The sequence below is a fragment of the Bufo bufo genome, chromosome 4 (assembly GCF_905171765.1).
Source record: "Bufo bufo chromosome 4, aBufBuf1.1, whole genome shotgun sequence".
NCBI classification, from domain to species: Eukaryota; Metazoa; Chordata; class Amphibia; order Anura; family Bufonidae; genus Bufo; species Bufo bufo.
The window spans coordinates 490175664-490200010 of record NC_053392.1 but is presented as its reverse complement, the minus strand read 5'-3'; the positions used below and the strand labels follow the sequence as shown (position 1 = coordinate 490200010).

The 24347-nt window shown below is 42.7% G+C and overlaps 1 protein-coding gene across 3 annotated transcripts in view; it reads left to right on the top strand.

The window, feature by feature from the left end:
- LTBP1 (latent transforming growth factor beta binding protein 1) overlaps positions 1 to 24347 on the top strand; it is a 382180-nt gene that overhangs the window by 242888 nt on the left and 114945 nt on the right. For all 3 annotated transcript variants that reach the window (XM_040429549.1, XM_040429548.1, XM_040429550.1), the window contains 2 exons: positions 4407 to 4509; positions 12875 to 12946. In XM_040429549.1, the coding sequence (XP_040285483.1) occupies positions 4407 to 4509; positions 12875 to 12946 (175 nt within the window). The remainder of the gene's footprint in view (positions 1 to 4406; positions 4510 to 12874; positions 12947 to 24347) is intronic.

The following is a 24347-nucleotide window of genomic DNA, read 5'->3' as shown; positions in this document are numbered from 1 at the left end:
TGCACTCGCGTGAGAAAAATCGCGCATGTTTGGTACCCAAACCCGAACTTCTTCACAGAAGTTCGGGCTTGGGATCGGTGTTCTGTAGATTGTATTATTTTCCCTTATAACATGGTTATAAGGGAAAATAATAGCATTCTGAATACAGAATGCATAGTAAAATAGCGCTGGAGGGGTTAAAAAAAATTTAAAAATTATTTAACTCTCCTTAGTCCACTTGATCGCGAAGCCTGGGTTCTCGTCTGTTTCCTTTGTTGAACAGGACCTGTGGTGAGCATTAATTACAGGAAAAGGACCTGTGGTGACGTCACTCCGGTCATCACATGATCCATCACCATGGTAAAAGATCATGTGATGGATCATGTGATGACCAGAGTGACGTCATCACAGGTCCTGTTCCTGTAATTAATGCTCACCACAGGTCCTGTTCAACAAAGGAGACAGACGAGAAGCCGGGCTTCGCGATCAAGTGGACTAAGGTGAGTTAAATAATTTTTTATTTTTTTTTTACCCCTCCAGCGCTATTTTACTATGCATTCTGTATTCAGAATGCTATTATTTTCCCTTATAACCATGTTATAAGGGAAAATAATAATGATCGGGTCTCCATCCCGATCGTCTCCTAGCAACCGTGCGTGAAAATCCTGTACCTCACATGGGTCCAGATCTGCTGCACATTTTCGGTTTGTGTCCTTTCTGCTTCAGCTGGTGGCAGTTGAAGGATAGAACTGAGCATGTACTTCCATCTAAGTGAGCAGGACAGAGAAATTAAAAAAAGAGCAAACAGCAGGTGGTGCTATACGGATACATTTTAGTGAATAACTCAATGGCTTTACTAAATTTTTAATTATATGCAATTACAAAAGTATTCAAATCCAGGTGTTCATTTGAAAAATGTAGAATATATTTGATGGGACAACCCCTTTAATGGTTCTCTCAGTGGTTCAGCAAGACTACATGCATGGTAGACTTTAGTTATTGCCGTTCTCCTGGCTGGCTAGTCTTCCAGGTAGTTGCTCTTCACACTACTAGTAAGCTGTAAAACATTATAAGGAATGTCATGCTGTGGAACCAAGATGTGGATTCAGTATTGATTTTGGAGCCTTTCTCCAAAATTGTACAATATGTGATTTATTTCCTGTTTACAGTCTGCTTGGCACAGTGATGCCCAGCTGCACAAGCTCATTGTTAGGTTACCGCAGGCCCCCTTGCACCAGAAAAATGAATTCTTTGGAATGTACTCTGAGGTACACAAAATGGAATGAGGAAAGTAATTAAAAGGTCTCCTGTGGATCAGACGGCTGCTGGGATCGGCACAGAAGTTGATTACGTTCTGTAATGCTTATTCCATGCACAGTGCACAAGATACATGCACACAAAGCATTGGTATAACTCGATTTTCTTGGAGAAATACTCTGAAGGTTGAGGGCTTTTTATCAAAATGTGTGAAAAAAAAATTATGATTAAACCCATCTTGATTGGTATAGACCAGGGCACCTGAGGGATTAATTTCCACGGTTCGGCGGATCGCATGCCCTGTTATTGAGTGCCGGGTATGTGATACCGCTGCTGGCACCCGCTGCCTCCTATACTTGAATTAATGTGTTAATTACATTCATTGGTGGTGCAGTGGCCACAGCCGCTCCCCTTCTCCTCCTGCTATCTCCCCATTGGTGGCAGCAGCAGCTGCGTCACAGTGGAGAGGAAAGGATGGAGGGACTCCCTCCTTCTCCACTGTGCTAGTGAAGAGAACATGGTACGCACTGAGAGCGGCGCGTGCCATGTTTTCTATTAGGCTATGCAGCTGCATCCCACCTCCACCGCTAGAGCCGCACTTGAAGCGTCAAAGAGCCGTGGGTTGGCCACCCCTGGTATAGACTATGCTAGTATTCCTGCTTTTGAGCCGGTCGTACATGACCTTTATTGGCTATGGTGCTTTTTCAATACTTGCTCATTTCATTGTTTGCTTTCGCTTTCTGTACCTTCAGACTTGATTATAGCTCCATATTATAGATATTTTAAATATTATTTTAAATAATGTGATTATTAGAAATTCTGGTCTATAATTTTATTGTTAAACGAGCAGAGCAGAAATAAAGTAAGGCCGAGGCTTGTATTCCATGAATGGAGTGAGCCAGAGCTTTTTAATTCTCCCATGTCAAACCAGGACGTATCATCTCCGTGGTGCCCTGCTCTGTTACATAGGGTGGGGGGAGTAATTTCAAGTTGTTTTTTTTGTTTTTGTTTTTTACTTTTTTTCTGTTTTAGTATTCTTCATGAAAAACATACTGAAGTCAATATTATACTCGCTCCATTCACCCTTCTGAATAATGAGAGATAAATAATAATTAGGCTAATTTTACACTAGCGCTAAACTATTCCTGGAGTTCATCCCATCTGCAGCACCACCAGTTTTTGTTTGACCTAATCCGAGCACTAATGCCGGAAACAGGCCAGACCCTGCTTAGTCCCTTCATAGTCAATGGGGTGGGGAAAGGTAGTATCCAACTATACCAGTTTAGCGCTAGTGTGAAACTAGCCTTATCCAGTAGAAACAGATTTAATTGATACAGTAGAACAGGTCCAAAGACGGGCAACAAAAGTGGAAGGTCATAGTGTAAGTTATCATGAGAGGCACCTAATAAGGGCACATGTCACATTGAACATATAGTCCCATCTGCAGGCAGCATGTTATAGGGTGCTGGATCTGATTAGATGGATGTATCGTTTTGTGGTGGGAAAAGTGTAGATGTTATTGAACTAAAACTCTACTTAATTTGGGCTTAGGAGTTCTGTGGGTGGGTCCTACTCAGCTACAGTATCTTTATGTACACTGATTCAGGGAATGTTGACAATGGGAATGGAGTGCCCACTGGACACCTAAGCATTGAAAGATCACTAAATGGTCATTTATTGATCTAAAACAAAGAGTTTTAAATCCATAAATAACAAGTTATTTAAAGTCTCACCCCTGATAAAGATGCCCCTAATGAGGGCCAATCACATTTGCTCTACTGCTCCAAATTAATAGTAACCCAAGGGTTTTACGTGCACAGAAGAAAATAACTGTGACACACACACTGGGGTCAAAGCAAATTCTTGTTTATTAGCCCCCTCACAAAATCTACGGTATATATCAATATACTCAGCTGATGCTGCTCTGCATCATACTCCATATCAGACAACATATATAACATGACAGGTTCCCTTTAAAGAGCTTTATTTCCATAGCCTTAAACGTGTCGGCCCATCTCACACATTGGTGGCATATGGCTAGGGTATGCTACTAATGTCCACCTCTGGGACCCGCACCTATGTCTAGAACAAGTGAAGGAGAGCAGACACCGCGTGCATGGCCACCCTCCATTCATTTCTATGGGAGTGAGCTATTTTCGGCAGTACCATAGAAATGAATGGAGGAGGGGCGTGCATGCATGGTCCGCTCTCCTTCACTTTCCAAGATCCGTTCTAGAGATGCATGCAGGTCCCAAAGGTGGGACCCGCACCTATCAGACATTGGTGGCATATCGGTAGGATATACCACCAATGTGTGAGATGGGTCAACCTCTTTAAAGGGCTTCTGTCACCCCATTAAACCGTTTTGTTTTTTTCTTTACTAATAATCCCTACACTGCGATCTCAGCATACATAAGCTAATTAATGATTTTCGTTCAGTAGAATTTGCTAAAAATCAATTTTTATAATATGTAAATTACCTTGCTACCAGCAAGTAGGGCGGCTACTTGCTGGTAGCAGCCGCATCCTCCGATCATAATGACGCCCCCTCGGCTTGTTGATTGACAGGGCCAGCGGATGGGATCTTTCTCTGCTGGCCCTGCCTGTTACCATTCAAAATCTGGCGCCTGCGCCGCGGCCGTACGTATCTTCAATCTGCGCAGGCGCACTGAGAGGCGGCCACTCACTCGGCCGCTCCATCCTCAATGCGCCTGCGCCGGGTGTAGATGTGACGTCATCGGCAGCGGTAGCAAGGTAATTTACATATTATAAAAATTGATTTTTAGCAAATTCTACTGAACGAAAATCATTAATTAGCTTATGTATGCTGAGATCGCAGTGTAGGGATTATTAGTAAAGAAAAAAAAAAAAAACGGTTTAATGGGCTGACAGAAGCCCTTTAAGGAAAGAGGGTAATGAAAGGACATGATCAAAATACATTAATGGGATATTCCCACCTTAGACGTTTATGGCATATCCACAAGATGTCTGATAAATGTGGGTCTCGCTTCTAGGACTTGCATCTGTCTCCAGAACAGGAGTACACTTGTACTATGCTATGTCTAGTAAAGTTAAAGTTAGTAGTAAAGCATTTTCTGTTGGGATTAATATCCTGTATGTTATGGTAAATCATCCCTTATGACCTTATGGCTTCTAATTTTATTTTGCAGTGTGGAAAGCCACTCCCAGGACTTTCAAAACAAGAAGATTGCTGTGGAACAGTGGGCACCTCTTGGGGCTTAGGCAAATGTATGAAATGCCCAAAGAAAGCTAGTAAGTATAATGCAGAATTGTTGGCTAATTAAAAAGCCATTAAAAGGGGTTTTCTGAGATGTTAATACTGATGACCTAGGTCATCAGTATGTGATCGTGGGGCACCGACACCCGGCACCCCCCACTGTTCGAGAAGGCAGCAGTGCTTGCAGTGGCATCGCAGCCTTCTCGCTCCTGTCCCTAGGCCATGGGAGGACACGTTTATCTTTCACTTGGCCTAGGTTTAGATCAGCTCTATTGAAGTGAATGCGGTTGAGCTGGGATACCAGGCACACCTGCTATACGGTGTACGGCGCTGTCCTTGGTGAGTAGAATAGGTCATCAGTATAAAAATCTTGTCGATTTCAGGGCTAACTGTGAACATAGGCATAGATGTCTCTGGAAGTTATAGGTTCTTGCACTCCTATTTTCAAAAAATCTACTCAAGTGAACTATACATTTATCCAACCACTGTTTTGTCCCTTATACTGTGGGGGATTTTGCAAATAAGGCTCCAATAAAGTCACATAAAAGAGACATTTACCAATTATATATTTTTTGTTGTAAAAGTTTACATTTGTAAGAAACTACAGCTCATGCACATGTGGTGCTTATTCTGAGTTACGATTTGTACGATTTTATCAGGGTAAAATGTTACTGGTTGCTACTGGAAACAGTCAGCAAACTATTCAACAGACATGCAGTAAGCTGAGCACTGAGCAATTAGGTGTCTGGAGTAAGAAAATCACCACATTAAGCTCTGTGCAGACAATGGCTAAACCTGCCTAGAAGTAAGACAGTGTAAGGCTACATGCACACGGCAGTTGTTTTTTGCGGTCCGCAAATAGCGGATCCGTGTTCCTGTTTTTTTTTACATCCGTTTGTTTTAGATTCCGTTTGTCCGCAAATTTTGTAGGTTGTGTTTCCATGTGTCCCCATTTTTTTTTTGCGGTCCGCAAAAAAAACCTGAAGGCTGTAACTCTTGAAATTTAATATGTACAGGTTTCCCAACAACCATCCGCAAAAAAAAAACGGATGCGGATGACATACGGATGGCTTCCGTTGGTCATCCGCATTTTTTTGCAGACCCCTTGACTTCAATGGGTCCGCAAAACGTTTATTGCGGACAAGAATAGGACATGCAATACTTTTTTTGCGGACGTGAAACACAGACAGCGGACACAGACAAAAAATGGATGTCCACCGCATTTTTAACGGATCCATAGAAATGAATGGGAAACCATCCGATCCACAAAAACAAAGCGGAGGCCGCAAAAAAACACTGCCGTGTGCACTGTGCATGTAGCCTTAAGGTCCCTTTACTATGGAAAATTTAGCAGGCAATTGCTGGAAAGGAAGCGATCCTTCCTGGCAAGTGCCTGCTCATCAGTGAAGGAGAATGCCGCATTTACATGTAGGAGGAGCGATCGCTAGTGCCATTGCTCATCACCCTGCAGAAGAGTGATTGTTTGCAGAGGATGTTTAGACAGCACAATGTGCTGCCGACAAACGACGTTTTAGGTGACCACACAAATGATCATAATCGGTGGCACCTTTACACCACCAGATAATCGCTAACGAGCATTCCTATGAAATCTTGTTAGCAATTATCTGGCCCATTCTCTGCCTGTGTAAAGCGGCCTTTAAACTGCGCCAGATTTATCACAGTGGTTGATGCTGAATGATAATCTGTGCAACAATCGACTGTCTGGTCTAAGAGTAAACCATCTGTTTGGCTTAGGTTACTCCAAAAATGTGTCAAAATTTGACCACATTTTATTGCACATAACTTCACATTCACCATGAAGTTGACCAGATGGAAAAGAAGTCAAAGTTTGTGAAACACAGCATGCATGTTGTTTTGGCTCAAATTTCCTCAGAATTGTTACTCATTATGAATAGTAAATCTCCCTCATTGAGTCGGGAAGGTGTGCTGGTTTGCTGCAGAGTTCTGACTGCCGCTTTGGTGTATAATACTAGCTGTAAGTAAGAATCAGTGCAATATAAGTAATGCAGTATACAAATAATGAGTCTGAGCACCTCAAAAGTGAAGCCTTGTTTCCATTCAGACCTGGTGTGTAGCTTGGAACAGCTAGGTCTTAGTATCCAGACTGTGCAAAAATGATCCAGCACTGACAAGGTCCACACTACAGGAACATTATTTCACTATAATAAAATATAAATATGGGAAAATTCAAAGCATTTTGGCCTATACTAACCCTTAAAGGCTATGTACATCTTCGGAGGCAATTTTTCTATGATTGTATGATTTAACTGTTTTTCTAGCTGTGTGACTGGTACTTTCACTTTCACTTTTCGCCGGTCATCTAAAAAGGTCAGAGAGCAGAGATAAGGAGTCAGTCAGCTCCTGGTCTGACGGAAAAGACAGAAAATCCAAAGGGTGCTACTGCAGAATGTCAGCTCTGTACAGAAAAATAGATGCCATATTTTTAATAAAGACCAATTTAAAAAAGTTATTTTTAGCTCAAAATGAATACAATGCAATAATAAAAAAAATTGCTCCAAAGCTGTACATAACCATCAAGTCATGACTAAGGGCTAGTGTGGCCTGAAACGCATCAGCTTTCGTGAATGTGCATTTTAATCTGGTGGAATAAAGTCCCTGTAATATGGGTCTATGCAGTCCTGAATGATTTATATGCATTCAATATATTTTTTCCACTTTTTATATACAGTTTCTTCTATATACAAATTATGGAATGGTGTCCGATTCCTTTAAAAATACTGCCGTTTCCCGTGCTTAGGTCTTTTTTCCCTCTCATTGATTAACAAGATTAACTTTCTTTGCCCTGAAATGTTCCTGAATCATGAAAGTGAGATGAAGGTGATGTTGACTGATGAACGCTGATTCATTTCATACTAGTAAGAGCCCCGAGGATCGACTCACCATGACTGTTTTCACTTTGGGCAAGAGAAATGAATCCCGTTAAGGACTAACAATTTGACAGTAAAGTGTAACTTTCCCCGCTCACAGTGAATCACGTCCAGTGTGTGTGTCTGGGACGCACCTTCACAGCTCTCTCTTCAAGTTCAGATTTCCAGTGCAAGTTGAGAGAAAACAATGCAATCATATATCCCAGCACAGCATTTGTTATTTTTGCACATTCCCTGCAGGTTCCCATTTTGTAAGATTCCAGGCAGGACACAGCTAGTGCTTAGCAATAATCTGCCAGCAGTACAAGTCTCCACGGGGTACATGCCTTTTAGAATCAGAAGGCTTGGCATCAGAGCACGTTAAAGCGTTTCTGAAAGTCTTGAAGTTTACTGGAAAATCTATTCAGCTTTGTTAATCATAAAAAAATGAAAGTTACTGTAGAAACCTGCCAGACTGTGCAGGGAATGGGGCTGTCTGTTCAGTGGTGCAAAAAAGGGAATCAGCAGAATGCTCCTTTTTGTGAGCAGCATATAGAAAACAATTCTTACTCCTCTGTGTTTCACTGGTGACATTCATGGTGATATTAGGCCTCTTTCACACGGGCGTTGCGGGAAAAGGTGCGGGTGCGTTGCGGGAACATGCGCGTTTTGCACGCGCGTGAGAAAAATCGGCATGTTTGGTACCCAAACCCGAACTTCTTCACAGAAGTTCGGGTTTGGGTTAGGTATTCTGTAAATTGTATTATTTTCCCTTATAACATGGTTATAAGGGAAAATAATAGCATTCGGAATACAGAATGCATAGTACAATAGGGCTGGAGGGGTTAAAAAAAAATGAAAAAATAATTGAACTCACCTTAATCCACTTGATCGCACAGCCCGGCTTCTCTTCTGTCTTCTTCTTTGCTGTGTGCAGGAAAAGGACCTGTGATGACGTCACTCCGGTCATCACCATGGTAAAAGATCATGTGACGGATCATGTGATGACCGGAGTGACGTCACCACAGGTCCTTTTCCTGCACACAGCAAAGAAGAAGACAGAAGAGAAGCCGGGCTGCGCGATCAAGTGGATTAAGGTGAGTTAAATTATTATTATTATTTTTTTAACCCCTCCAGCGCTATTTTACTGTGCATTCTGTATTCAGAATGCTATTATTTTCCCTTATAACCATGTTATAAGGGAAAATAATAATGATCGGGTCTCCATCCCGATCATCTCCTAGCAACCGTGCGTGAAAATCGCACCGCATCTGCACTTGCTTGCGGATGCTTGCGATTTTAACGCAGCCCCATTCACTTCTATGGGGCCTGCGTTGCGTGGAAAACGCACAATATAGAGCATGCTGTGATTTTCACGCTACGCACAAGTGATGGGTCAGGATTCAGTGCGGGTGCAATGCGTTCACATCACGCATTGCACCCGCGCGGAAAACTCGCTTGTGTGAAAGGGGCATTAGACATTCAAGGCAGACATAAGACACAAACATGAGAGATTGATTTTCTATAATTATTGTGACACAGTAAAGGGAGTTGTCTGGGGAGGCAGGTGGTTTCCTCCCAGTGTGTGCTGCTGGACTGATTAGCGGCCAGGTGTGGTCAAACGCCGGACTGGACTCATGTGCCGCTCCGGGTTTTTACAACTAGCTGCCTTTAAAAGACAACTGGGTTCAGCAGAAGGGATCTCTGTATTGGGATCTGAGGCCTGTGCTGGGCTTGGAGGTCTGAGACCAGTGTGAGGGGAAGCAGGCCCCTAAAGTCTGTTCATGGACTCTGAGGCAGAACTGCCAGCTGGGTGTGAACTAACACCAAAACCACAAGGTCACTTTTTGTGTTAAATGTGACTTTTTGTTTATGAACTTGCCAAGAGTGTGAATAAACACTGAACTGTTTGATTTAAGAAATGGTTGGTGCCTCTATACTGCGTCCGCTTATCCTGTCTACCAGAGCGAATCCCTACGTTATGTAAAAAAACAAACTGTTTGTCCTACATGTAATACCAATGTTGCATTGCAGCTAAGGCCCAGGGATGAAACGGGGTAAAAGGAACATGAAAAACAACTGTGTGCTCAATATTGATTGACACTTCCAACCTGTGAAGATGTATGAATATCTCCTAGCCTTAGTGTTAAGCCTCATATACATTGTAGAGCCACGTGCATGGTGTCGATACAATGGCACATATAGTCACTACGGCCCCATATTGTGGAGCCTATCCACATAAGTTTGTATTGTGGGAAACCCATTTAAAGGAGTTTCCAAAACTTTTTTACTTACGCCCTATCCTCTGGATAGTTCATCAGTATCTGATCAGTAGCAATACGACATCCAGGACCCCCAATGATCATCTGTTTGAGAAGGTTCCTGTTAACGCCGCCGTCTACTAGCTTGCCAAGCACAGCATTATAGATTGTATAGTGGCTGTACTGGGCTGAGCTGCGTCTAGGCCATGTGACCATTGAAAGTGATGTCTCTGGCCTAGGGAAAGCTACACGGGAACTGTGGCGCTCACAGGCGTCACAGCGTTTTCAAACAGCTGATAGGTGGAGGTCTCGGGTGTTGTATCCCCACTGATCAGATGACCTACATAGCCTGTGGAAAAGTCTCAGAAAACTCCTTGAAGGTCAGTATACTGTGCTGATTAGATTTATTAGGGTACAACCACAAGGAACATAAATCCAGCAGATTTGTCTGGGAATCCATGGTACAATCCACAACAAATCTACAACAAAATACTCATGAGTTACATTCGCATCTGTCACAGATTTGTATGCATGGCAAAGGGTGGAATCCATGGTGGAAATCCACAGCATAAGGCTACATGCACACGACCGTATGTGTTTTGCGGTCCCAAAAAAAACGGATGACCTCTGTATGCCATCCGTTTTTGTTTTTACGGATCCATTGTAACAATGGCTAAAACGGACAAGAATAGGACATACTGATGCGGACAGCACACGTTGTGCTGTCCGCATTTTTTGCGGACCCATTGAAATGAATGGGTCCTCATCCTATCCGCAAAAAAAAAAAAACTGAATGAACACGGAAACAAACAACGTTCGTGTGCATGTAGCCGCCCAAGTTTACCTTTTTACCACAGCCTGTAGAGTTGGTAAATGATGATGTGATGTGGGTTTTTCCACGTGCTGTTCCACGTCGGAATGTCAGCAGCATATCCTAGTAGGGGTTTTCCAACAATTGTTAAAAATCATGTGCAAATGACTAACATGCAATCAGATGTATGACTTCTAGCTATCTCCCTTTAGTACAAGATATCACACATCACATGCTTCTCATCTTCACTGCTTGTGAGCACAGAGTGCACAACAGAACAGCAGAGAGATCTCACAATAGCAGATTTTAGTTTTATATGAAGACAGTGAGTCATTACAGCGCCTCCTTAAACTTTGCAATAGAGGCAGTGTCTGTGAGACACTAAACTGTATCCCTGCCTACAGAATGCCCTGGCGTCATAAAAAAGGTATAGCACAGAACTAGGCAAGATAATGAAAATTATATGTAACTAAAGCTCTGAGGTATGGAGACATCATATGGTGAGCATTCATACACATAAATATGAATAGCTATAGTGTTAAATTTATACAGTAAAATGACTGTAGTCACTAATATGGGAGGTTTAGGAATTTTTAGCGCACTGCTTTATTGTTGGGTTCATGGTGTAAACGCTATGTAGTAAACTTCGCTCTAGTGGTGAATGCAGGCAGACTGAATTTTATCATATAAACTAGCTGAAGGACCCGGCTTCGCTTGGGTATATTTAATCTATTTCATTTAATGTTTGTGTGTGTCGTTAAAAGATATCAACACTATCCACTATAACAGTGACATATACAGCCCCCCGCCACCTTAAGAGTGACCTCCACAGCCCCTCACCCCTTAACACTGACCCCTTCCCCCACAGTGCCCTGTCCCTTAAAATTGGACCTCCACAGCAGCCCACACCTTTAACTTTGACCTTTACAGCAGCCTTCCTCTTTAACAGTACACCACCCCTTTGACAGTGACCTCCACAGGGGCCCGCCCCTAGGGTGGCCAGAGTCCAGTTTTAGGCCGGAGAGTCCGGCATTCAGACTCCATGTCCTCCGTCTGGGACAGGGCCTGGACAGACACAAGGATGTTCTTTTGAACAGGGGGGCGTGCCCTAACCAGATCGGGGCATGGCCTTTTGAACAGCTCACTCTAAGACAGCAGCACTGTAATGTCCAAGTGTGAGCTGCAGGGAGAAAGTCACCCTCCCTCCCAACTCTGAAGCTGACAGAAGTTGATTTATAACTTTATTTTTTTAATCCCTGTCGGCTGAGGAGTGGGAAGGGGCGTGGCCTAACCTGATCAGTCGTGTGGCTTAGCGGGACCTAGAAGTTGATTTTTAACTTCATTTTTTAAATCTCTGTTGAGTTTTTTACTCTCAGCTGAGTAGGAGGGGGCGTGGCCTAAGCATACCGGGGCATGGACTAACCAGATTGGGGGCGTCTACTTTTGAACAGCTCACTCTAAGACAGCAGCACTGTGCTGTCTGAGTGTGAGCTTCAGGGAGAAAGTCACCCTCCCTCCCACCCCTGCAGCTGACAGAAATTGATTTTTACCTTAATTTTTTCAATCTCTGTCAGCTGAGGAGTTTGAGGGGGTGTGACCTAATAGGATCAGGGGGTGCGGATTAGCAGGACCTGGGGACGGGGGGTTTAAGTTCGTCTTTTGAGGATGGACACATTGTGGCAGGGGGTGTGTCTGGGCTTCTTCCTGCAAGAGTGACGCCCCTCTGGGCACCTTACTGGCTCATTTACATACCAAATAAACTGGGTTTTCAGAGGATAAAAACATCTATTGCTGGAACAAAGGCACATCTGGAAATAAGGTACTAAGTGCTATTAGGCCATGGCTTTACTTCAATAGCAATTATCCTGGTTACAGATTTCCTTTAAAGCTTACCTACAGCAGTGAAGAAAAATGGCTGGGTTGTTATGGAAACCTGGAGTAAAACTGTGTAGGTGGAAGCTAACGGCCTGCGAGCTTCTATTGGCTGATAAGGGTCATGTGACCAGGCTTCTATTGGCTAATGCATTTTTTGGGAATATCTCAGAACGGTACATCCTAAAGAGCTGAGACCTGGTTCAAAGCCTTCCCGGACACCTGATGTACCTGTATGCAAAATTCCGTGATTGTAAATGCGACGGTGCGGATTCCTTTAGCGGACATACATACACACATATACTCAACTTTATATATTAGATGGTCACTATACTCTCACACAACTTTTTATCATTTAATAGTGCAGATGACTATAAGAAACTTTGTAATATTTCAGAGAAAATGCCATGTTCTAGAGGTGTTTTCCTCCTTCCCTTTATTTTGATAGTTGATAGTCATATTTTTTTTGCTTGCAGTATCCATTTTCCAGTTATCCACAATGCTTCACATTATTAAAAAAAAGTTTGGTTGGTGGTCTTCTTATTAAAGCTGTTATTTTTCTTTGCAGCTCACTCTTCAAATCCCCAGTACATGGAGTGTCCTCAAGGTTACAAGCGTATAAATGCTACATTCTGCCAGGGTAAGTCATGAAAACTAATCTAGTATTATAATAAGTGTTATAGGAGATGAGTGTCTTGTTTCTCGAAAAAAAGAAATTAAAATGTTCGAAAATATAAAAAAAACTCACCTACTATTCACCTTTTCAACCCATCCAGGTTTAGTGCAGATTCTTTGGTGCTCAGCCAACAGTTTTTTGTTTTTTTTACAGTCAGTGGCGTCAGCGGTCACATGTCATACTTACTGGCACCATGGCTGAGTGGTGGCCCCAGTAGTAGGGCACTTGACCCCTGAGGCCACTGATTGGCTGCAGTGTTTACGTGCTGCCAGCTTTTAAACAAATGATGCACAATCGATGAAAACTTGGAACACCTTACCTAAAAGCAATTCATACTAAAAATAGTCCATAACATAAATTCCTTCCAGTTTCTGTAGATTGGCTCACCCCTCCACATGACTGACTTCTAACCCACCTCCGTATGACAAACTTCTCACCCTCCTCTTCAACGTCTCCAATTCAGACACTCTGCCTCTCTCTGCTGTTTGGATCCCCAGTTGGGTCAAACATCTTATGCTGCTTCTACATGTAGCAGTTGACAACTTTTCAGATCCCTTGTACTTTAGTGGTGTGTGTGGAGATAAAAGAACACCTGGGTGGGTTCCGCTAAAAACATGCGGCTGCCCTCGATTTTATTGCACTTACAGAATCCATACGTTGCAAACAGGCATATCATATAAAAGCACAGTGCAGGACCAGTTTCGCTTTCTGGCTTTGTCAGGGGAGAGTACAAAGCCTAATTTGGAAATGGCCAAATGGTCATACCTTCCTTCTTTCCTATCATGGATGGAAATAGTGGGGGGTGAGCAACAAGTGTTGAGCTCTCCTGTCCCAGATTGGTGTACTGTGTTAACATAAAGCACAGCAAGGAGCTCCATTTACATTTTTGCCATGGGACCCACATGGCTTTATGTATATTCATGAGCGTTAGATAAAATAAAAAGTGCGTTAGTGACCTTATAAAAACCAATCCCAATATAGTTATGTGACGGAAGAAATACAGGTAGGGGGGTCATTTACAAAATGTGTTGCCAGTTTTTTGGAATGCAGAAGGAATTTTTTGCACAAATGACATTTTGTGAAAAATGTGTGACTTTTTGAGTTTCTGTGCTAATGTCGCCACTATGTTAAAAGTGGGAGTAGCTTAGTGGACACAAAATTATTATAACTTACACCAGAAATTGGTATAAATTATAACTAAAATTTTTAGAAGCTTCTAACTAGTATCTAGCTGTAGTAGATTTTATTTTCTGCCATATAGACGGCAGAAGATGTGACAGATTTACGAAGTGTCGTGTGCCTCTTAATAAATTGTCCGCCTCTCACTCCAGTGGCCTTTTTTTTTTTTTAACTAAGACTGGAGTGTGAAACAGCAATCTTTTCCGGTATTGAGTTCCGTCACAGTTTTATCCTAATGCATTCTGAATGGAGAGCATTCCGTTCAGTATGCATCAGGATGTCTTCAGTTTAGTCCCTCTTACACTTTTTGGCTGGAGAAAATACCCAGAATGCTGCAGTTTTCTCTCCGGCCAAAAATACTGAACACTTGCCGGAATGCCGGATTCGGCATTAATTTCCATTGAAATGCATTAGTGCCGGCAAAACAGGGAAACATTGGAAAAACAGGGGATACACTTAATTTCACAAGTTTTTCACAAAGGGCAGGTTAAACCATTAACCGAAATTCTTCCAGACACCACACTTGGATTTATCGATATATTTTGATATGAACAGTTACGACACGCTATACAGTACAGACCAAAAGTTTGGACACACCTTCTCATTCAAAGAGTTTTCTTTATTTTCATGACTATGAAAATTGTAGGTTCACACTGAAGGCATCAAAACTATGAATTAACACATGTGGAATTATATACATAACAAACAAGTGTGAAACAACTGAAAATATGTCATATTCTAGGTTCTTCAAAGTAGCCACCTTTTCCTTTGATTACTGATTTGCACACTCTTGGCATTCTCTTGATGAGTTTCAAGAGGTAGTCCCCTGAAATGGTTTTCACTTCACAGGTGTGCCCTGTCAGGTTTAATAAGTGGGATTTCTTGCCTTATAAATGGGGTTGGGACCATCAGTTGCGTTGAGGAGAAGTCAGGTGGATACACAGCTGATAGTCCTACTGAATAGACTGTTAGAATTTGTATTATGGCAAGAAAAAAGCAGCTAAGTAAAGAAAAACGAGTGGCCATCATTACTTTAAGAAATGAAGGTCGGTCAGTCAGTCAGCCGAAAAATTGGGAAAACTTTGAAAGTAAGGGCTATTTGACCATGAAGGAGAGTGATGGGGTGCTGCACCAGATGACCTGGCCTCCACAGTCACCGGACCTGAACCCAATCGAGATGGTTTGGGGTGAGCTGGACCGCAGAGTGAAGGCAAAAGGGCCAACAAGTGCTATGCATCTCTGGGAACTCCTTCAAGACTGTTGGAAGACCATTTCAGGGGACTACCTCTTGAAGCTCATCAAGAGAATGCCAAGAGTGTGCAAAGCAGTAATCAAAGCAAAAGGTGGCTACTTTGAAGAACCTAGAATATGACTGAATATTTTCAGTTATTTCCCACTTGTTTGTTATGTATATAATTCCACATGTGTTAATTCATAGTTTTGATGCCTTCATAGTCATGAAAATAAAGAAAACTCTTTGAATGAGAAGGTGTGTCCAAACTTTTGGTCTGTACTGTATATCACACTAAAAAATAAGAATTATTTAATTGTAGCACACAACACTTTTTTTGATTTTTGTTATGATACGACACTAAACACCCCCGCCATATCACATATTTATGCAAAGTTAAAATATGAATATACAAAGTTGATCACATTCAAAAGTGAAGTAAAATGGGAAAAAGACCTGCAAAGTAAAGAGCAGACCTCGTGGGATATCGTTTACAGAAATATTAAAAAGTCCACAGTTTCCCTAGCCCATACGTGGATTCTTCTGAAAATAATACACCGTCTATACTATACACTATTAATATCCACCATCTATAAAGACAAAGAATCAAAATGTTATAAATTTCATAAGGATAGAGGTGATTATAAACACTTATTGTGGGAATGCCCGTGTATAAAAGATTACTGGATTCAAATATTTAGGAAATTGCAGAACAGCTCTCCTCTGAAATGTGAAGCCTGTATTGAATATGTGATTCTTGGCAACCTCCCAGAGATCAATAAAAATAAAATGGAGCAACTACTCTGGTTTAGGGGTATAGCCCTTGCTAAGATTATAATTGTTAAGTATTGGGGTTCTATGAAATATCCATTCTTCCAGGAATGGACGGAGTACATGGATAGGGTAAAGGAGTATGAACGTATTCTTGCTCAGACAGAGGGGAAGAAATTAGTTTGGTTGCGGATATGGGGCAATTGAAATGGGGGTTGAAGGGAGGGATGGGAGGGTAAAGATAAGAGGGAAATTTAGTATGTGATGACATTATGTTGTATTATGTTCTTTTATATGAAGTCTGTAAGCTGTAGATCTTCCCCTTTGGAAAATAAAAGTTTCTAAAAAAAAAAAGAAGGGATTGTCCAGCCATGCAAAATGTATTTTTGAAAACTAGCAAAAATGTGATAAAATAATAAAAGTAGTAATACCTTTCTGAGAAAAAAAAAAAGTATTACGGCAAAACGGATCTAGTTTTGCGGTCTGCGCATGCGCAGACCTTTAAAAATGCAAATAAAAAAAATACACCTGATCCGTTTTTCCGGATGACACCGGAGAGACGGATCCAGTATTTCAATGCATTTGTCAGACGGATCCGCATCCGTCTGACAAATGTCATCCGTTTGCGTCAGTATTGCCGGATCCGGCAGGCAGTTCCAGCGACGGAACTGCCTGCTGGAATCCTCTGCCGCAAGTGTGAAAGTACCCTAAGTGATATCCTGCCCCCCCAGTATATAATTTCCTCATCTCAGAATAAAATTGCATTTCCCTTTTTCATATTAGCCTCTTTGATCTAGCTATGTACTTTTTCCAGAGGATTGCTAAGGTTTCAGTCTGTCTCTTCTCAAGATAAGGAAGAAAAAAATGTCTCTCTTGCATAAGAAATAAGACTTTATCACCTGAGATGGAAATGTATGTTGCCTTTGATAAATGCTTCTAATATCTCCTGATTCTATGAACTTTCAGTGATACAGCGGTGTTCAGTTTTAACATGTTTTCTGTGCCCATGTAAATATTGAATGCAGTTACTCATTGCACACTCATGACTTCATGCTATTACTTGCATATTATGCTTATATTTTATTCATTACCATTTGCAGATTAGCACAAATGGTAGTTTTGTAACAAATAGACCAATTTTTTATAAAGCGCTCATTTAAGCTAAATTCTTACCAAACTGATAAGAACATGGCTTACATGAGGGTTTATGAGCTATGGAAAGTTGGGGCTCATTCAGACGGCCATATGAACGAGTCCCCACCTGTTCCGCAAATTTGCGGAATGGCTGTGGACTCATTAATTTCAGTGGGGCCGCAAAAGATGCGGACAGCACACCATGTACTGTCCGCATCTGTAGTTTTGTTCTGCAGCCCCTTAAAAACTATAGAGCATGTCCCATTCTTGTCCGCAATCGCGGACGAGAATAGCCATTTCTATCACAGTGTCGGCCATGTCCGGTACGCAAATTGCCGAACGCACACAGGCCGGTATCCGTGTTTTGCGGATCTGCAATATGCAGACCGCAGAGCACTACAGTCTTGTGAATGTGCCCTAAAGGTAATGGGCACAGTTCAAACTGGCAGAGCAGCTCTCCGATGGGTGTCACTGAGATGGAGAACCAACAATCTGCAGGAGCGAACTTGAACAACTGGAAAAATTATTTTTAGCCCAAGATATTCAATAATAATAAGAAATTCAATAATAATACTAAAGGTTTCCACAGCCTTTAACCCTTCCTTCCTACCCAGGCCAGTTTTCGCCCTCCTGCCCAGGCCATTTTTGCAAATCTGACATGTGTCACTTTACGTGGTAATAACTTTGGAACACTTTTACTTATTCAGGCCATTCTGAGACTGTTTTCTCGTGACACATTGTACTTCACGACAGTGGTAAATTTGGGTCAATATATTATTCCTTTATTTATTAAAAATCCCAAATTTACCCAAAATTTTGAAAAAATCACAATTTTCTAAATTAGAATTTCTATACTTTTAAGAGAGATAGTAATGCCTCATAAAATACACTGAACAAAAATATAAACGCAACACTTTTGGTTTTGCTCCCATTTTGCATGAGCTGAACTCAAAGGTCTGAAACATTTTCTACATACACAAAAGATCCATTACTCTCAAATATTGTTCACAAATCTGTCTAAATCTATGTTACTGAGCACTTCTCCTTTGCCAAGATAATCCATCCCACCTCACAGGTGTGGCATATCAGGGTGCTGATTAGACAGCATGAATATTGTACAGGTGTGCCTTAGACTTCCCACAATAAAAGACCATTCTAAAATGTGGCATCCCAAACATGCTCAATGGGTGACATGTCCGGTGAGCAGAGGTCGCGCTACATTTTTTCTGGAAGAGTAAAAATACTCATCTTACCACTGCAACAGTGGTGCCGACCCCCTCAGAGCAAGTGGTAACAGGAGAAAAAGCACCCCATAATTTGTTACCCATTTTCTCCTGAATACGGCAACACCCCATATGTGGTGGTAAAGTGCTGGGGGGCACACCGCAGAACTCAGAAAGGAAGGAGCGCCACATGGCTTTTGCAGCGCAGATTTTGATGGATTTGTTTATGGACGTCATTGTTTTTTATTTTTTGAGTGTCTTATGTGGGGGCTCATTTTTTGTTGAATGAAGTGACATTTTCATTGGTACCATTTTAGGGTACATAAGACTTTTTGAATCTCTTAGTATTACACTTTTTGTGAGGCAAGGTGAAAAAAAAAGGCAGTTTTTTTTTTACAGCATTCACCTGAGGGGGCATCTCATGTGATATTTTTATAGAGCAGGCTGTTACAGACGTGAGGATACCCAATGTGTCTATTATTTTTGTTTTTGTTAAGTTTTACACAGTAAATACATTTTTGAACAAAATTAAATCTTATTTTTGTGTTGCCATTTTCTGAGAGCCATATTAATTTTTATTTTTTGGATTATTGTCTTAGCTAGGGTCTTATTTTTTGCGGGATGAGTTGTCGGTTTGATTGGTACCATTTTGGGGTACATATGCATTTTTGATCGCTTGGTATTACACTTTTTGTGAGGGAAGGTGACCAAAAAATGGTTGTTTTGGCACTGTTTTTTTGTATTTTTTTTACTGCATTCACCTGACAGGGTGGATCATGTGATATTTTTATAGAGCCAGTCAATACGGACGTATACCCAATATGTATACTTTTCTTTTTTATATTCTTTTTAAAAAAAATAAAAAATTCTCTTAATTATGGGAAAAGAACGTACTATTACGGCGCTGATCGGGAAGGGGCTAAAGGGGTTGTCTTACTTGAGTAAATAGCATTTATTATGTAGAGAAAGTTAATAGAAGGCACTTACTAATGTATTGTGATTGTCCATATTGCATCCTTTGTTGGCTGGTTTAATTTTACCATCACATTACACTCTGCTCGTTTCCAGGGGTTACGACCACCCTGCAGTCCAGCAGTGGTGCTCGTGCTTGTGCACTATAGGAAAAAGCACTAGTCTATGTCTGCTCCCACGCTCCTGGCCACCATAGAAGCCGGTCCTTTTTCTTATACTGTGCAAGCACGACCACCACTTTATGGATTGTAGGGTGGTCGTAACCATGGAGACAAGCAGTGTATAATGTGATGTAAAAAGTGAATGAAGCCAGTAAAGTAAGCAATATGGATAATAACAATACATTAGTAAGTGCCTGTAACGGATCACCTGGTACACCGACCGGGTACCTCCGTTGAATGAATGCTCCTAGTGCTTTCCGAGGACTCCAAGCACTCCACTTGGCGCCGTACGCACTGCAGACCCCACGAACCGCCGAAGCTTGGTTGAGGTCTCACCGTCTCCTACCCACCCTGGACCTACGACAAGGCTCCAGGCTCCAGTGGGTGGACCTCTCCTAAAACCAGAGATCAGGAACAGCCCTTAAAAGAGCTAGTAGTTATAGCCAGGGGAGTATACACGTATAGCAATCCCCACACACATGAGACGAGGCTCTATGTTGAAGGTGAAACAGGAACTGACTGTACTTCACGTACAGCCTCTTTATTCACAAACCAAAAACATAGTACTGCCCACAGGGGTTTGAAATACAACCAATCAGTAATTAACAACACATACAATGCAACTACAGCAACCAATCGTTCACGCCCCCAGAGGACCAGAATGAAGACTGGGACATAGGACAACATATCCCCACAATGCATCATGGTCTCCTCCCCTCTGTCTGGAGACAACCTGAGGAGCAATCCAATTATCTCTCAGAACAAAGGGAGATCGCCAATACACATGTAGATACAACAGGACAGACATCACCATTTAAACACACAATGGGACAATGGCACAATAGAAACACACCCAGCATTTTCCTCCCAAGCTGACAAGTTACAATTATTATAGATTGTTACAACTTTGTGAGTTTACATTGGCCATACATATAACTTACATTAATTCAAACAGTATAACGTGGGGACAAACCTATCCAAAATTCACTTGAATCGGTTCAGGGGTTAAAAGTTAGTATATGGCCCATAATCCTGGGGCAAGAGGCCAGCAGCCAGTCCTCTCCAAAACCCAGTGGCGAGGTTGGTTTCGCCACACATCTCCCCCTCCCAGGGAAGACTAACCAGATACCTGACCTCACGGTCAGTACCGGAGTTAGTCTGGCAGTCCAACCACAACCCAATACTGGACCTGTTGAATCTTGGGGCCTGGCTCTGTTCTGTATGTCCCCAGCTGTTGAGTGGGCATCTGCTACTCCTCGCTTCCTTGTGGTTCTCCAGCTTGGAGCTGTAGGTACTTGGTGGGCAGAGGCCGACTGCGCTCTGCCCAGATGCCAGCTCTTCTGCTGGGGTAGCCTGTGGGAAGTCCGGCTCTGGAGAAGAGGATAGGGGAGGGCAGAGGCCGACTGCGCTCTGCCCAGATGCCAGCTCTTCCGCTGGGATGTGGTCAGGGAATCCTATCCCCAGGACCTTGTTGCAGATCGGCTGTGGAGAGGAGGAATCGCTTACCTCCTCCTCCTGGCATTCCTGCAGGGTTGGTGGGGGATCTGAACCGGCCGTCCAGTATCTCGGTAGGTCTGGTGCAGAGACCGTGGTCCCATCTGCACCATCGGAGTTAGGGGTGCTGTCCCCCTGTGGTTGGGGAGAGAGATCAGTGGATATCGCAGGCTCATCCCCTGCCCCCAGAACTCGGTTGGGAAGTACCTGGGAAGGGGAGGGCTCGCTTACCTCCTCCTCCTGGTATCCCTGCGGAGATGGCTGGAGATCTGGACCAACCGTCCAGCATCCCTGTAGGACTGGTAGAGAGACCTCGGTCCCATCTCCACCTGCCATCTGTGGGTCCTCCCAGGACCAGTCTGTGAGGTCCCTCAACAGTTGCGAGTAAGAACCACCTGCGTCCACACCTGGCAACTCCGGCTGCTGTTGAGCGTCTGGGCCAGCTGCCCAGCATCCCGGTGGAGAGACCTCGGTCCCGTCTCCACCTGCCTGTTGTGGTTCCTCACAGGACCAGTCTATGAGGACCCCTACTTCGGGTTCCTCTGGCCGCCTCAGGGGGAGACTGCTAACCTCCTCGGATGCAGCCTCTGCTCGGCTGCTGTAACACTCCTTCCGCTGGGCAATTTCGCTCTCTTTCGCCAGTCGGAATTCTCGTTCCATCCTTGCATGTCGCTTGGCTGTGACCTGGTTCCAGATGGCCTGGTATATATCCATGGACACATTACCTCCATACTGGGCCACTCGCTGCCTCACCTCGGCCAGCCAGTCATCTTCAGAGCCTTCCATACTTGTCTGCTCCAAGTCGCTGGATACCTCTGCTCCCAGGGGCGCTGTACGGATACTAGCGTTGCCCTCAATTTGTAACTCCACGAACGGTGTCTCCGAGCTGCTTCTCCTCACACTAGGACGCCATCCCACTGCTTGCCACCAATGTAACGGATCACCTGGTACACCGACCGGGTACCTCCGTTGAATGAATGCTCCTAGTGCTTTCCGAGGACTCCAAGCACTCCACTTGGCGCCGTACGCACTGCAGACCCCACGAACCGCCGAAGCTTGGTTGAGGTCTCACCGTCTCCTACCCACCCTGGACCTACGACAAGGCTCCAGGCTCCAGTGGGTGGACCTCTCCTAAAACCAGAGATCAGGAACAGCCCTTAAAAGAGCTAGTAGTTATAGCCAGGGGAGTATACACGTATAGCAATCCCCACACACATGAGACGAGGCTCTATGTTGAAGGTGAAACAGGAACTGACTGTACTTCACGTACAGCCTCTTTTATTCACAAACCAAAAACATAGTACTGCCCACAGGGGTTTGAAATACAACCAATCAGTAATTAACAACACATACAATGCAACTACAGCAACCAATCGTTCACGCCCCCAGAGGACCAGAATGAAGACTGGGACATAGGACAACATATCCCCACAATGCATCATGGTCTCCTCCCCTCTGTCTGGAGACAACCTGAGGAGCAATCCAATTATCTCTCAGAACAAAGGGAGATCGCCAATACACATGTAGATACAACAGGACAGACATCACCATTTAAACACACAATGGGACAATGGCACAATAGAAACACACCCAGCATTTTCCTCCCAAGCTGACAAGTTACAATTATTATAGATTGTTACAACTTTGTGAGTTTACATTGGCCATACATATAACTTACATTAATTCAAACAGTATAACGTGGGGACAAACCTATCCAAAATTCACTTGAATCGGTTCAGGGGTTTAAAAGTTAGTATATGGCCCATAATCCTGGGGCAAGAGGCCAGCAGCCAGTCCTCTCCAAAACCCAGTGGCGAGGTTGGTTTCGCCACAGTGCCTTGTATTAACTTTCTCTACATGATAAATGCCACTTGCTGAAGTGACACAACTCCTTTAAGCTTAACTTTGGTAATATAGTATTTCGTTAACTTAAAATACACGTAATATGTCTACAAATGATAACAATACAACCCCCGACCTTATGAATTATTACAGATGGATAGATGTCAGGGTGTCTAATCTGGCACTTAACTGCAATGTAATGTGTCATTTTACAAAACCAGAAGCCAAACAATGAGCAGAACAAGCAATTAGAAAATTAATCTGCTCAAACCCCTCCTGGCAAGTCGGTTTTTTAAAGATGGTGACCACTCAGGAGCTGAGCAGATAATATAGCTTCGGGTGTCTGCTGCTTTACACAGAAGACACCCACCACCAGTTCATATGCAAAAGTAAGCTCCAGCTCGCTTGTAACTTTTTTGTACCAGACGTGCACGGTTCTAGTTGAATTCCTGACTTTTGTAATCCACAAAGTAAAAACCAGGGGGGTCATTTATAAAACTGGTGTAAAGTAGAAGTGGCTTAGTTGCCCATAGCAACCAATCAGATTCCACCTTTCATTTTCCAAAGGAGCTGTCAAAAATGAAAGGTGGAATCTGATTGGTTGCTTACTAAGCCAATTTTACTTTACACCAGTTTGATAAATGACCCCACAGGTTTTTACTTTGTGGATTACAGCTGGCCACCGGTGTCTGTAAACAGAAACAATTCTGATCAACATTTAGCCCCTCAGATGGTGTGATTAGTTGAGACTATGACATATGAGGGGTTGCTCCTTGTGACAGAACACAGGACTCAATAGAAAGACAACAATTTTCCTATAGTCTACAGTGGTAGATTGCAAGTTTGCATGATTGCATGTCCAAGTAAAAAAATAATTAAGATTAAAAAATTTAAAATCACGCCTCTTTCTCAATTTTGCATAAAAAATAAATAAACAATAAATAAAAAAAAATTGGTATTGTCGAGTGAAAATGCCCAAACTATTAAAATATCAGTATTTATCCCATGTGGTGAACGCCATAACAAAAGAAAATAAAAATGACTGAATTGCCATTTTTGATCCTCTTGCTTCCCAAAATAATTGAATAAAAAGCATTAAGAAAGTAATACATACTGCAAGATTGTTTCAATAAAATCTACACTCCATAAATATAAGCCCTTACAGAGCTCTGTAGACAGAAATATAAAAAAGTATGAGTATCATAATATGGTGATAAATAGAGATGGCCAGTTCGCAGTGTTCGCCCGCGAACACATGCGATCTGCCATCTTAACTGACAAGTCCGGCGAGGCACAGGTAAGTCCTTACCTGTGCCTGTGCGCGAGCCGGTCTCAAATGAAATGCGGTCTCCGGAAGC